At 36.7% G+C, this 16,227-nt stretch overlaps 1 protein-coding gene across 3 annotated transcripts in view; it reads left to right on the forward strand.

Moving 5' to 3' along the window:
• Positions 1–16,227, forward strand: part of PLPP1 (phospholipid phosphatase 1) — a 94,479-nt gene that overhangs the window by 20,944 nt on the left and 57,308 nt on the right. The window contains exon 2 of one of the 3 annotated variants that reach the window (XM_082726009.1): positions 12,541–12,695. The exons of the other annotated variants lie outside the window; for them this stretch is intronic. Within the exon in view, the coding sequence (XP_082582135.1) occupies positions 12,541–12,695 (155 nt within the window). The remainder of the gene's footprint in view (positions 1–12,540; positions 12,696–16,227) is intronic. 3 annotated transcript variants of the gene reach the window in all.

Below are 16,227 nucleotides of genomic sequence, written 5' to 3' on the forward strand. Positions count from 1 at the left end.
ATCAGGGCCAAAGGGCAGGGTAAGCATGGGAACAGGGGAAAAGGGTGAAGTCGGTACTAGTAACTGGACGTGACTTCCCCAAAGAGGACTTGTGTCCTGACTACATTGCGTAGCAATACAAATGAAATAGGAAGCTTATAATTTTTTTTTTTTGTAAAAAATGCTAGCTAACCTGTTCTTGATGGTCTTGGTTGTCTACCTATGCTTTCATTTCCTCCATCTACTTTGGTTGTAGCTTTACATTGTTAAGGCCTTTCTTGCTTAATTGACCGAGCTGCCCAGGTGCCCTTATCACCTCTACACGCTCAGTCTTCACTCCTTAAATCTCATCAGTCTTTCTATTCTCACTCAGTTCAGGTGCTGTAGTCCTTCTATCAGTGACCTTTTGTCTATTCTTTTTCTGCTCAGCTTCCTTGTAAGTGGCATTTGTTAAGACCAAATGAACTCAGTGGGCTCATGGCCTCATTGGCCTGGGTTCAGATCCTAATCAATGATTCTACAACTATGTGGCCTTGGGCAGGTTTCTTCATCTTCAAAATGTTGTAATAATATCTACCTTTTCAAGTTATTGAGGGATTACAAAGCTGCAATACCTAGAATTCTGTCAGGATATAGGGTGAGAGTTAAGTAAAAAGTAGCTCCTGTTACTGGTAATTTTAAAAAAATGCCCCTTTATTTTCCCTGACATTATCTTTTCCTTCACGTTCTCATCCTATTTTCCTGAAAGTTCCATTCCTTATTAGTTGGCTTTTTCGACTTCATGTTTTCTTTCCTAGATTATGGCCGTTGTCACTTTCTCTGAGTGATCTAAATAAAATCTCATGGCCTGTCCTCTTTATAATTGATCATTTCTGGTATTTATCTTTAGTCTTCATTCTCTCTTGAGTGTCAGATGTGAGTGTCTAGCTGTGTACTAGATGTGAAACATTTGTGTCAAATGAAGAGACATGTTAATTAGGAGTGCACTGAATCTGTAAAGGAAACCATCTCTCTTACCTACAAACTTACTAGTTTAATTTGTTAAGTTGGAAAAAAATTTTTTTTTAAAGATTTTATTTATTTGACAGAGAGAGATCACAAGTAGGCATAGAGGCAGGCAGAGAGAGAGAGGAGGAAGCAGGCTCCCTGCTGAGCAGAGAGCCCGATGCGGGACTCGATCCCAGGACCCTGAAATCATGACCTGAGCCGAAGGCAGCGGCCCAACCTACTGAGCCACCCAGGCGCCCCAAGTTGGAAAGTTTTTGAGTGATTCTCTTTACTTTTGGACACCTAATGATCCTTTATAAAGGATGAGAAGAAAACTCTATTCAGAAATAACACATAATTCTTGTCAATAGGATGATTTCTCCAGTGATTCTGTAGAGAATATATAACACCTGTTTCCAAAGAAAGCAAGAAAAATACTATACACCCCCACAAATGTATTTTGTTCAAACTGAATTGGACACCAAATAAAGAACATTCCTTAAGTTTGGAATGAATGCAATTTTCTAAAAACTGCTCAGGTAGCACAAAATAGTAAAGAGCCAAAAAGTTTTTGTTTACTTTTAACCTAGGATTGCTAAAAGGGGAAAATGAAAGGGTTCATAGAAGCAAATTTCACAAATGTAACTGTAGACTTACTTGTTAGACTCAAGTATATTATATGTAGAAAAACGCACAAACATGGTTAAATTGACATATGCTGGACCTTTTTTTTCAAAGGGAGAATATTTCTTACATAAAGGTTTTATGCATTACCCTTTTTGGTAAAACATGAGCTCCTAGAAGCAGTTCCCTCATTGTTTATTTTTGTTTTAAGTTTTGCTGAGGTTTCACATTTCTCTTCTGTAGTTTACAGCAAAGTGTACTTAGACATCAGGATGTCTCAGTCAGCTCACACATAGTAGATTAAGATGTAGCCTAGCTCATCCAAAGCAATTCCACTTTCACCCGCAATCTGACCGAAGGAAGTCAGCTTTTGTCTATATGTGCAGATCAGCTTAAACTCATAGAATCATGGACTTGACTGAAAGGGACCTAAGAGATAATGTCATTCTTCTTTGTCTTTCATTGCTAAGGAAACTGAGACCCTAGTGGTTAGACTCCTTTCCTAAAAAAAGAGGTGGGTGGTATGATGTGGTGAAAAGATAAGGAACTTTTTGTTAAAATGCTGGCTTCCCTCCTTACCACCTGTGTAATATTGATTATTTGCCTCCCTCCTTACCACCTGTGTAATATTGATTATTTGCCCTACTCTATTCCCACAAGCTGTGTACTCTTGGGTGAGTTACTTAGTGTTTCTGAATTTCTGGTTAAGATTTAGCCCAGAGATATAGGTAGTACATTGTAATAATTTGCTCTATTTGTGTTTTTCTTTCATTTTCTTAAGCCTTTAACAAGAGTGATCATTTCATTAACCTGTAGAAACTCATTTAGTTTTATTGATCTGATTTTTGCTTCTTTTTCTACTTCATTAATATTTGATCCATATTCTTTTCACTTTCTTGAGATTTAAAAATAAGTTATTACATTGAATGCTTAATTCATCTTTTCTGATGTATAAACTTAAAGGTCTTCATTTTTATGGGTAGTATTTTAGCTCTATACTCTAAGCTTTGATTTATTTTACTTTCATTGTTCATTTCAAACTTTCGTGATGTTCATTTTAATTCTTCTTGACCTACAATTTAGTGACTTTTAAGTTTTCAAATCTACAGATTTTAGAGGATTGTCCTTTTTTCCCCCTTTCATGGAATTGTTGGAGACAATACATAGACAAATACTTGACAAATAGCAGGTACTGCACGAATGTTTTCTCTTTTCCTTCGAGAAATGAAATTCTGCTTTTTAAAAAAAAATTTTTTAAAAATTTATTTGACGGAGACACCGTGAGAGAGGGAACAGAAGCAGGGTAGTGGGAGAGTGAGAAGCAGGCTTCCCATTGAGCAGGGAGCCCGATGTGGGGCTGGATCCCAGGACCCTGGGATTATGACCTGAGCAGAAAGCAGACGCCCAATGACTGAACCTCCCAGGAGCCCCAAAATCCTGCTTTTGAAACTAGGACAGAAAACATAAAATTGTAATTAGCATAACTAATATTAAAAATGACTTTAGTTCTATAATATAACCAGATAAGGAGGCAATATATAGAGAGCAAAGAGAGATGATGGAAAAGGATACAAATGGGAGGAGCGGAGGTTGGAAGGAGAATTAGGGGAAGATGTAGGAATGTCAAGTTGAATTAATTCTTTTTTTTTTGGACAGACAGAGATTACAAGTAGGCAGAGAGGCAGGCAGAGAGAGGAGGAAGCAGGCTACCTCCTGAGCAGAGAGCCCGATGTGGGGCTCAATCCCAGGACCCTGGGATCATGACCTGAGCCAAGGGCAGAGGCTTTAACCCACTGAGCCACCCAGGCGCCCCTAGATACAGAGTTATGATTTATCTACTTAATATGTGATAGATAAGCATAGCTCTCAAAAATTATGAGAGCAGACATCCCCGAAGTAATTATTTCACTGTAAGTGTACTTGTTTCTGATCCTGTCAGTCAGGTTAAAAAGTGAAGGGATGATTTCTAATTGCTTTATTTTTTTGTTTTAAACAGGAGAGTAAAATAGGCTTTTGCTTTGTCCTGGATTCAAACAATGTATTTCCCATAGATAGGACTTTTTCAGGTAGGTTGCATGTATAGCATTTCAGGAAACACAATGAAAAACTCCTTCATTGTGATAAAGTATTTTTTTTAATTTCAAAATTAATTATTTTGGCCTTTTGTTTTATTGTAAAATGCTCAAACATGGAAGTATATACAGTAGGAAATCAGTTTTCTTCCTGATTTGTATGAATACCATCTCTGGACATAACTGCTTAGAAGTTGGTGATTATATTCTAGGCATTCTGATAACAATTTAGATACAAACACATAATTTGTTTTATGTAAGTGAAATTATACTGAATATAGTGTTTGTATAGATTATTTTGATTACTTAACAATATATTGGAGATATTTCTATGTATATGATCCATACTTATTCATTAGGTTTTAAAATTTTTTCCAGATTTTATGGTAGTAAGTCATTTATAAGTACAGTTTTTTAAAAAATATTTATTTATTTATTTGAGAGCAAGCGAGTGTGAGGCAAAGGAAGAGGGAGAGAGAATCTTAAGCAGACTGTGCTGAGTGCAGAGCCTGATGCGGGGTTCGATCCCACAATCCTGAGATCAGGACCTGAACTGAAATCAAGAGTCAGACACATACCACCTAATCTCCCCAATATGTTTTTATATGAAGATAACATACACTTGTATGTGCCTTAGCATGATGGTAACCTATAATATTTGCTCAGTACATGTTAGTTTTTATTCTTCTTCTTGGACATATGAGAAGGGCCTTGGAAGATGATTAATCGTTTTTTGAGTAGTGAAACCTATAAGGATTCACAGTCAAAATCCACAACCATAATATTAATCTTTTCACTATAAAGGAAACCTTTCTTCTAAGGATGTTTGTGTTTTTTGATTTGGGTTTATAAATTGCTGCAAAACCAGCAGGATGGCTATTTAAGAGTGTTGTGAGTTAGGCTGCTGATTATTTTAGGTATTTCTGGTAAGAGCAAATATTTTTTATTGGTGAATAAGACACCACTTTATGGTTTATCCTTTTTACTGAGAGTGTACAGTATGTATGTACTATAGAGTTATACAGTATGTGATAACATTTTTATGTGGGAATCTTGAACAAAGTTCTTTGCTAACTCTGAAGATGTTTAGAGGCAGGTGCTGAGACTGGAAATCCAATACTACTGTTACTGGTAGGTAGGTTAATGTGTGCTTTGTGATTAACTTTCAGATCTGATTGTTTCTAGTGGTTCTAGAGAAGAGGATAGGAAAAGATGGATCTGGAGCTGATTGTTAATTATTTGTAAAGTCCTGTCTTGAAGTATTAATGCTTTATACTTTCTGTCCTCTCTTTTTCACATCTAACCCTTGTGCTTTTTTGGCAGGGAAGTTGTGGGCCTCTGTTTTGGGGGAAGCAGTAAAGAGGATTGGTTTGGGGCCCCAACTTCTTTACTCCCTAAGGAAAGAGTAAGGGGTGCTGCCTGGAGAAGGGCTTCCACAATAGCCAAATCTGAAGCTTTCTGTGTACAGGCATTGCCCTCAGGATTCCAGGCATTTGTAGAACTATAAATTTCTTGTAGCAGTCAACTTGGGTATATCAGCCTGTTTATCTTTATTTGTCAACACTTTGCCTGCCTAGTGGAAAACATGCTTGAGAAATAGTTGTTAGAACATAGAATTGGAAGTGCTTCCCTAGCATATTCTTGAACTTCAGATTGATAATCCGTTTTCTGTTTTTGTTTTTGGGTCTTTTCTTGATTTATTTGTTTAAATGTTTCTTCCCAAAAGACTCAAGTTACTTAAAACATTTGAAAACCTGAGTTTATGGTTACACAAAGGTTTTATGTGCCTCAGAGGCTTTTGCTCACTTGTTTATTCATTTGTTCATTTATTTATTCAACAAATATTCCTTAAAGTGCTTATTGTAAGCAGAATTGTGGGAGGAATGCTAACATTCATCTACTCAAAGGAAAAGTGGAAAATATATTCTGGAGAGATACCGAAGACTGAATGTATGTAGGTAGATTTGTGTAAAAGAAAGACACCTATCCATGTATATGTTTCAAGAGACATGGCCTAAAGTTCTCTCCTAAATATATTTAGAATCTGTTTCTTCTATTCCAGCTGTTGCTTCTCTCATAACCTTAGCATCTCTCATACGCATACAAGAAATACACTGTATTTCTTGGCTCTGGACTTTCCCTCTATTCTAACTTTACACTGCCTTTTCCTTTATATGGCTCTTCTCAAGAGTTTTTCCCCCTGCTAAAGTACAGATTGGATTGTATGTCTCCTTTACCTACAGAATAAAATGTAAAGTTCCTACTATATAGTTTTAGTACAGATTCTGTAAACAGTTCATTGATGAGGCTTTCCACAGTTATCCACTTTTATTTATTATCTATTCCATGGTGAGACCCTAACTGGTTTTACCTCGTTCTGATATGTGGCTCTGGATATATTCCATTTCCTTCTGTGGACTGGTTCTCATCATTGCCTACTCTGCCCTCAGTGCCAGGAGGCTGACCTTGCCCTTTGAGTTCTAGATGTGTTTGGACAATGGGAAACATTGGCAGGAGGAGAGTAGGGTTGCTGTGTTTTTTGTTTTTTGTTTTTTGTTTTTTTGGCTTCTCCTGCCACTTCATGTGTTGTTTGCTTTCCCAGAGGTCACAGTTCTCATGAAGCTGTTCTCTTTGTACTTTTAAGGCTTAAGGGTGGCAGCTTCAGGAGGTTGCACTGTCCCTGGACTCTGACGGTCTTCCATATCTTGCAAATAGTCCTTTATTAAGTGGTCCTTAAATTACTCCATTTAAGGGTGCTGTTTCCTGCTGGGGTCCTGATTGCTGCATTGTCTCAATACTCTAAGCTTCACTTTTGCTTGTAATTATAGCTGTTACTTTCCTGCAGCACTATCTATCTCTTCTTTAAACATTTTTTGGTGAACTCTTATTCATTTGTCTCCCCTTCCAGTCTTTTTTCCTGGCACTGTGGTTGCAATATAATAGGAATTGAAATGTCTGAATGAATAATAAGGGAGATTTTGAAGAGAATGGACATATGAATTTCCTTGGATGGCGTATTACTTACTTAGATGTCTGAAATAGGATCTTTTGAGAAAACATGGGGAGGTAGTATGTACTGAAGTCCATTTAATCACTTTAATAATGTCTAGATTTTTATTTTGTTCTTCTCATGAGGTAAATTTAGCACTTTTTAAAAATTGTTGCTTCAACTTATTTTTCTTTACGTTTCTGATGTGCTTTATTTTCTCAGTCATGCCGTATTTAAATGGGTGCACTGTGCTTTTACTCGGCATCAGTTGTGAATTTGTTTTGAAACCGTTCAATATTATACTGGCTGGGATGATGACTGATCTCTCCATTCCTTTGGGGTGACGTTGCCAACAGGGGACAAGATCCATTCTGTTCCAGTTTTGCATTGCTGTGTATGCACGTACAGCAACACAGAAAGCAGCTTCACTGGCTAATACAGCATTACTAGATTTGTCATGGAAATTGGATATCTGTTTCTGGTGGCTTTGTGTTGCTGTTGCTTGCTGCATGCTTTGGTTTTGTTTTAAGATTTTATTTACTTGTCAGAGAGAGAGAGAGACATGCTCCTTAGCTGGAGTGCATGTGGACAAACTGGAGCGGCCGGCAGAGAGAGAAGCAGGCTTCCCGCGGGGCAGAGAGCGCATTGTGAGCCTCCATCCCAAGGGCCCTGGGATGGTGACCTTAGCCAAAGGCAGATGCTTAACTGACTGAGCCATCCAGGCATCCCTTACTGCATGCTTTGATCTTGGAGACGACTAAGAGCATTTCTGGCCATGAGAAACATCCCGAAGCTGAAGACAGGGTGGTGTAACTGCAGCAACTGGTTTGCTACAGCTTTGTGCCAATCCCCCTCCCCTTTTTTTTGTGCCAAGTCCCCTTGCAAAGAGACCTGAAAAACCTGGTGCTTCTACATACTAAAAATTGACATTAATTTCTCTTTAAAATGTGTTTGAGAGTAATTCCATTTATCCTTTTGGAATTTGGAATATTTTATAATACCATGTCTTTACGGATGTATGTACTATAATATGGGAGAGATTTCAATTATCACTTTATTGAAGGAGAATATAGGAAGCTTATCTATCTGTCAAGGTATTCATTTATTTATCTTCCTCTGTATATCTTAGAAGGCATGCACTAAGAGCAGACATACTATAGTTAACAAGTGTGTTTAGAAGACTGAAAGATGTTTAGCAAGAACTTTTAAAAAGCGACTTCTCATATGGAAATATTTCAATTAAGAAAAAAACTCCTAGAATTATGATTTGGGTCAAAATATTTCTATATCCTTTATATAATGATACACCTATTCCATGAAATGGTTTATTTCGAGAAGCATCTTCCTATAATACTTAGACACAGTACTCTCCATTACTATCCCCCAAAATTACTGTTGAAAATAATCTTTATAGCAGAGAATATTCCATTTCCTTTTTTTCCTTTTTTAAATTATTAACATATAATGTATTGTTTCAGGGGCACAGGTCTGTGATTCATTAGTCTTAGAAAATACATAGCGCTTACCACAACACATACCTTCCCTAGTGTCCATCACCCAGCTTCCCCATTCCATTGCTTTTTAAAATAGAGGTGTTTGTTTATTCTTGAGGGGGAGGTTAGATTTGCCTGTGTGTGTGTGTGTGTGTGTGTGTGTGTGTGTGTGTGTGTGTGTGTGTTTATCCGTCCTAGTCTTTTTGGGCTGCTGTGACATTATGGTATAGACTGGGTGGCTTAAACATTAGAAGTTTATCTTTTCACAGTTCTGGAGGCTAGAATTCTGATATCGGGATGCCAGCATGCTTGGGTTCAGGTGAGGACCCTCTTCCTGGCCTATAGATGGCTGCATTTTCCTGTGTCTTGTCATGCCCTTTCCTTGGTGCATGTACATGGAGGGAGAGAGAGATCTCTTTATTTTCCTCTTCTTATGAGACCAGTCTTACTGGATTAAGTTAATAGATTTATGACCTCATTTAACCCTAATTACCTACTAAAAGACCTGCCTCCAAATATGAAAAAATTGGAGGTTAGAGCTCCAAAATAAGAATTCTGGGGGCCACAGAATTCAGTTCATAGGGTTGTACGTGTGTGTGTGTGTGTGTGTAATATATGAGTAATAAAGGAAATAATTGTAATATATTTAACTAGAAGAAAGTATTCATGCTTAGACAATGACAACCCAGTATTGAAGTTCATTATTGAAGTTTCTTCATAAAGATATTGCTCTGTTAGTGGAGGTGGCATAATATTATAATAAAAGGGTGGTTATCCAAAGATCCCTTTTCCCTCAGACCTCAGAGACTACTCAGTTCTCACTCTCCTTGATGTCTTAGTATTTGCATCCTACCTTTGCCCAGATACTGACTTGTTACTCTAAGCTACTTCTCTTGGCTTTTGTATCACAACATTGCCCTACTTCTCTATTGTTCATTCTTTTGCAAGAATGGCCATTGTGTGCTGCTGAACAAAATGGACACAACCTTAGTGGGTTAAAGCCTCTGCCTTCAGCTCAGGTCATGATCTCAGGGTCCTGGGATCGAGTCCCGCATCGGGCTCTCTGCTCAGCGGGGAGCCTGCTTCCTCCTCTCTCTCTGCCTGCCTCTCTGCCTACTTGTGATGTGTCTGTCAAATAAATAAATAAAATCTTATTTAAAAAAAATGGACACAACTTCTGCCCTCTAGAGCAAGTAGTCATCCTCTTTTCCTTTTTTTCCTACAGTCTGTCCATGATTTCATTATGGATATTTAGTCATTAGCTGATTGTTTTATCTCTGTTAGTTTTGATTTTAGGCTGTTTCTGATCTGTTGCATTCCCCTGGCTTAAGTTACCACCTCTAATGCCAGTATCTTGGATATCTCTTTCTATTTCTGATTGTTTCCCATTATAGCCATTTAATGTATTTTTATTCAGAGCCCACTGTGTGTGTGTGCGTGGTGTAAGGAATATGAGAATGATAGTCTTTGCCTTCAAGTTGGTAATAGAATGTCATAGGCAATATGAAATATAGTGTGATAGATGTGTGTATAATTTGCCATTGGACCAATACACAGGGCGTGCCTGCCTTGGACTGAAGGGGAAATGAGAGGGCAGGTATCCCCAGTAGAAGGCTGAATGTAAATAAAGCCACCTGAGGTTTTGAAAACATAACATGGAAAGGCAATAGCAAATGATTCGGTGTGATTGGAATCTTAAAGGCTGCATGGAGAAGAGTCACAGATGAGGCTGAGCATTTAAGAAGTTACCAGATCACCCCAAAGGCAATATTCTCAATACGAAACTAATTTTCTTCCAACATAAACCATGTCCCACTCACACCTTCACATTTCTGTCAGTGGGCCCACCATTCTCTTTCTTGCCAAACCCTGAAGTGTCCTCTTCAGGTCTATGTCCGCACTTGTAGTTAGGCATGAAGTTAAATCATTTCTATATTCAGAACACTCCTTTGTGCATTCTCTTCTGTTTTCACTATTAACACATTACTTAACAGCTAATTACTGGATTATTTCAAGGCTATATGAAATGGTCTCCTTTCTACTGTTTGTTTTTTTTTTTTTTAATTTCTAGCATCCCCTATTTTACCCTGTTGCTGATCCTGACTGAGCTAAGAGGGCAGTGATATTTTATTTCCTACAGGAAAAGTCCTTTTTTAGGCCAGTATTGTAAATATGTAATTCTTTTTACTAAATGCGAAAATTTCAAGCTCTCTTCTTCCCATTAAAAACCATAGAATTGGGTGCCTGGGTGGCTCAGTCGTTAAGCATCTGCCTTCAGCTCAGGTCATGATCCCAGGGTCCTGGGATTGAGCCCTACATCAGGCTTCCTGCTCAGCGGGAAACCTCCTTCTCCCTCTCCCACCTTCCTTGCTTGTGTTCCCTCTTTGGCTGTCTCTCTATGTCAAATAAATAAAATCTTAAAGCAAAAAAAGCAAAAAACAAAAACCACAGAATTGAAGAATTAAGAGTTATCCATAGCAAAGAACATTTTGTTCCATTAACTTTGAGTTTTCATTATGAACATAATATGTATTTTATTTATTTATTTATTTATTTATTTATTTATTTTTTAGAGAGAGAGAGATCGAGAGATCACAAGCAGGCAGAGAGGCAGGCAGAGAGAAGGGGAAGCAGGCTCACTGCTGAGCAGAGAGCCCGATGCGGGGCTCGATCCCAGGACCCTGAAATCATGACCTGAGCCAAAGGCAGAGGCTTAACCCACTGAGCCACCCAGGTGCCCCATGAACATAATATGTATTTTATACTGAACAAGCTTTTTCAAATCATTAGTCTCCCACCTCCCAACTTCTTATCACAGTTCTCATATTTTAATTTATCCAGATCACTTGCCTCCATGGGAGGCCACATATATAATGACAGTAGAAACAGCCTGTACTGGAATCCTGGTTTTACTCCTTATGTTTTAGCAAGGGTCTACATTTGTCTAAGCCTCATAATAACTTATGTGAAAAATGGGAGAAGTGGTATTACCTGCAGGGTTATAAGTAAGAATGGAGTTAATCTGTGTAGCCCAGTGCCTGGCATGTGTGAGCATGCAGTACAGGTTGGCTCTAAAATGTTACATACCTTGAAAACCCCTTGCTCATTCCCTCTGTGCTCTTGTTAGTGCGACCTCATGCTGACCTTGCTTTTTTGTACCACTAAATGCTCTCCCTGAGCCCCTCCCTATTGCCTGTGGTTTACCTGCTATGACAGGTTCAACTCAGTTGCCTTTTTAAAAATAGTCTTTTCTAATTACTCTAGTTCACGTTGACCTCTGAGTTCCTATAGGACCTTTTATATCATTTTAGAAATTAGACACACTTAATGTCTTTTTTATGGTATTTCTTTATAAATTTACATAGTATAAAATTGACTTATTTTGATGTACATTCTGTGAGTTTTGACAAATGCTTAGAGTTATGGGTAACCGTCACAGTAGAGATACAGAACAATTTCATCACCCCTCCCCCTCCATAGCTATCTTGGTATTAAATTTTAAGCAATTTCCTCCAATATACATTCTGTTTCTACACTTACGGTTTAGGCTCTTGAACCTAGTGTCAGTTTTATACTAGTTTTTCTCCCTTTGTGTGGCCTAACCTAGTGCTGAACATACAGCAAGTAGAGGTGAGAGTGTTTGAATTGTATAAAACAAAGCATAAAAACATAGTAAATTTCAACATATTACAAGGCTTCTCATATAAGTTATTTAACTTCTCTTTGGTCTTTCACTTTACTTGGGTGAAAAATTTGAAATGGATATTATTCCTGTATTATTGGCTCAAGTGATTTCAAGTCTTGCAGGGCTAATCATTTTAAATATATCTTTGGGGAAAAAAGGCTAGTTTCTTTCTGTTTTTATTATCAAATACACTTATGGTTTCTATTTTTTCCTAACCCTATTAATTTGCTTTTTAATGTGAAACAAAGGTTTCTATCCCCCCACCCCGAGGATTTTTGGCTGTTATGATATTATTGATAACTAAATATATTTATAGTTTTCCCTTTTTTTCTTAAACATATTAAAGATATCAATCAATTTGATTAAAAATAAACTAGTTACAAAATGTAAAATAGAAAGCCTCCTGTTTTTTCAGCTTTATTGTTCTATGGGCCAATTTTGCTCCCTTCTCTGGTTATTTCTTTTATTGATTGTCTTTAAAATCAGAGGTCAACGCAAGCAAGAGAATTTATACTTGATAAGTGTGGGGCTGATATGGACAAGCTAATGCTGCATGGTTTCCTTTATCTCTACTCTTGGGTATTTTGGAGTATTGATCCTTTTCAGAAAGGACCAAATATGGTTAAAATTTGCATCCCATTCAGTAGAGTTTACTTCATAATGAAGTGAATTGAATTTAACCATGTGTATCTTTTTTCCCTTCCCCAACAGCTTCCATGCCTATGGCTGTTCTAAATTTGGGCCAAATAAGTCCATTTCAGAGAGGCTTTTTCTGTAAAGACAACAGCATCCAGTATCCGTACCATGACAGTACCGTCACAACCACTGTCCTCTCCGTAGTGGGGCTTGGTTTACCCATTTCCTCTGTAAGTAAATAAATAAGTAGGTAGTGATGCGTTTATTGTGCTGGAGGATGGATGAAGTGATGGATTTGGGGTGGAAGTAAATCTGTAGTACTGTCTTCACCAGTGTTGATGTGGTGAATGACTGGGGAATATACCCACTGTTTTCATCTAGGGACAGTGTTACTTCAGTTAAAGGGGAATGTTACCCAAAATAACTTGAAGTCCTCATGAAGAACTATAGAATGAATAATTTACAATGGAAGTGTTCATTTAAGTCATTTGGACCAATATTTTTCTGTATGTAAGTGAAGAAAGTTAGGCCCAGACACTTGGTCATGCTATTTTATGGCAGAGCTGAAACTAAGATTATGCTTATTTTATCGTATTTAAATGAGTATTGAAACCATAAGAAAGGAGATAGATTTATTCATTAAAATTGAGAAGACAACTCAGCAGAAAGAATATAAATACATATGCAAAATAAAATCCTCAGTATACATCAAAATTTACTATTTTCTAAGTTGTGCTGATCTTTAGATAATTCATCTGTCTACAGGATAATATTTGTTTTCATTTTTTTAAATAACTGGAAACTTTGCTTCTAGGTTAAGTTTCACAAATTAGGTTTAAGATTAGTCCTTGAGATTTTGTGATTACTTTCTTTATCCTTGCCTGTGATTACTGAATCCTACGCTATCCTGTTTCTCTCTCTCTCTCTCTCTTTTTTTATCCTGTTTCTCTTTATGTGAGTTGGAAATAGAAGAGAAGGAGCAAAGATTTACCTCCTTGACTGTCTTGGGATTGCATCCAGTGATGATGCTGTATTTCTCCTTTGACCAGTTATCTTTTCGCAGTTGGTTTTGCTAAATAGTTGACTTAAAAGTTTTTGTTGTAGCAGACACAGCAGCCTTATTTCCATAATAGGACAGGCTGGTTTTTCTTTGTTTATTTTGCCCTGATATGGCTAAGAATAATAACCTAACTAGTTCTTTAGTTTTCCATTTCATATCTGAGTTCTTTTTTTCTTTTTGGCTAGCAGGTTGTTTTGTTTTGTTTGTTTGTTTGTTTCTGGATGGTGTTTAGCACTATATTAAGGTAAAGGGGGCTGGGTTTTGTGATATATCAAGATAGAATAACATTTCCATATATTTTCTACATATTTTAATTTGATCATAACTACTTTTATAACATTAAAAAGGAGAAAAATCTGGGATTTCGTTTATGGAGGTAATTACTTTTTCCCTAAAAAGTAAATTCTACCATAACTGGTAACTTTTGCTTTAGCCTTCAGACTGATGAAACAGTGTACAGCAAAGCATATAGTACTGACACTTAGATGAAAATAGACTGTACTGTCTTACTGTAACTCTGCTTGTATGAAGTGCAGGGTGTGTTTTGTAGCCGTTATTTTGAGCAGCTATCACCAGGTAAGGTTTTTAAAAACCAACCCTTCTCTTTGAGGAGTCAATTCCTTGAAGATCAGGAAGTTACTTCTAGTTATTTGACTTGGTACATTTCATCTTTTTCTAAAAAAAAAAAAAAAGTTTAGTTATAAAAATAATAGATACTCATTTTTGGGGCACCTGGGTGGCTCAGTGGGTTAAGCCTCTGCTTTCAGCTTGGGTCATGATCTCAGGGTCCTGGGATTGAGCCCTGCATCTGGCTCTCTGCTCAGTGGGGAGCCTGCTTCCCCCCCCAACTCTCTGCCTGCCTCTCTGCCTACTTGTGATCTCTATCTGTCAAATAAAATAAATAAAATCTTAAAAATAAAAGATATACATTTCTGAATTTAAGAAAATCTGTTAAAAAAGAAAAAGAAATCACCTGTAGTTGTACTGCCTGAAGACAGTTCATATTTTGATGTTGCTTCCTTTAGTTGGACAGTCTTCTAGATCATTATGAGCACTTTGAAAATTCAGTTTTATTCCTTTATTTAGTTTTTACTAAGTTTTTGTTCCTTTAGTTTTTACTAATTTTTAAAAAAATTTTTACTAATTTTTATAACAAATGTTTTTGCATTATTAATAAATATGAAGATGAATTTAACAGCCATAAAGCTAAATTTTTTTTAAAAATGGCAGGAAGTAGTAGTATTTGGCCAGTTTCTGGGCCTTAAATGTGCTGATAGCTTATGGAGTATTATTAAGGGTATTCTTACAAATTCCTAGGGTAAATTTGTTTTTTGTTTTAATAATTTACATAACATTAGATGTAGAAGACAATTTTACTTTTCTGTAAGGTGATTTACATTTGATGTAACTTAATATACACAGATACTTTATAATTTGAATAGTAAGATTTTGGATGGTAAAACATTTTTTAATTAGAGGAAGAGTGAAAGGAGGGAGCAGAGGGAACGGGAGAAGGAGAGAGAATCTCAAGCAGACTCCACGCCCAGCTAGAAGTCCAAACTGGGGTTCTATCCCAAATCCCAAGATCATGGACCTGAGCTGATACCGAGTTGGATGCCCACCAACTGAGCTACCCAGGTGCCCCAGATGATAAAACAATTTTAAGGCCAAAACTTTTTTTTTTTTTTAAACAATGTAGCATCTTTTTTAAAAAGTGCATTCATCAGCTAATCAAAAAGATGCAAAATTCAGAAAACTGTATATATAGTTTTTAAAATATATATAAATATAAAACATATATAATTTATAAAGATATATAATATAAATATAATTATATTATATATATATATAAAGACTGTTTTGAGGATTAAGGTTCTTTATGAGTTTTAAGGATCCACTTTTTTTTTTTTAATCTTTTTTCTTTCTTATTTATTTATTTATTTATTTGACAGAGAGAGATCACAAGTAGGCAAAGGCAGGCAGAGAGAGAGAGAGGAGGAAGCAGGCTCCCCGCTGAGCAGAGAGCCCAATGTGGGACTCGATCCCAGGACCCTGAGATCATGACCTGAGCCGAAGGCAGCGGCTTAACCCACTGAGCCACCCAGGCGCCTAAGGATCCACTTTTTGACATCAGTTTTCTTCCTTTCCCTTTTGACTTCATGTGTCTTCTCCCTCCTTATCTTTTATATTCACTTTTATTAATTTTTAAATTTCTAGAAAAAGGTAAAATCTTGAATTTGTATGCAAACTCTGAGAGTAATGATAGTAAAAGTAAAGTAAAGTATTAAATCCCAAATTCCTCTGTTGAAATGAATAAGTACACTTTTTCTAAAGTTTAAAGTATATACAGTTTGGGAATAGAAAACTGTTATCTGTTTTTAATGGAATATTTTTCACTAATTTGAGTAGTGGCTGTGAGTAGTTGCCTTTTTTTTAGGTTTTGTTAGTGACTGTGAGTATTTGCTTTTTTTAGGTCTTTAATGCTCTATGTTACTACCTTGTAGTACAAATGTTTAGCCTAAAATAATTGACCATTAACCTAATAAAGACTATTTTCTTTGGCCAACTTATAAAGCTCCTAAAAGGACATTGTATTATTCATAGGGACCTAAACTGCATCATGACAAACTATGGATGAGTTTGGATACATTTGAAAAAGGCTTAAACTGTTCATATTGTATATACATACTCTTAGACGTTAG

The sequence above is a fragment of the Mustela nivalis genome (genome assembly GCF_964662115.1).
Source record: "Mustela nivalis genome assembly, chromosome: 3".
Lineage (NCBI taxonomy): Eukaryota > Metazoa > Chordata > Mammalia > Carnivora > Mustelidae > Mustela > Mustela nivalis.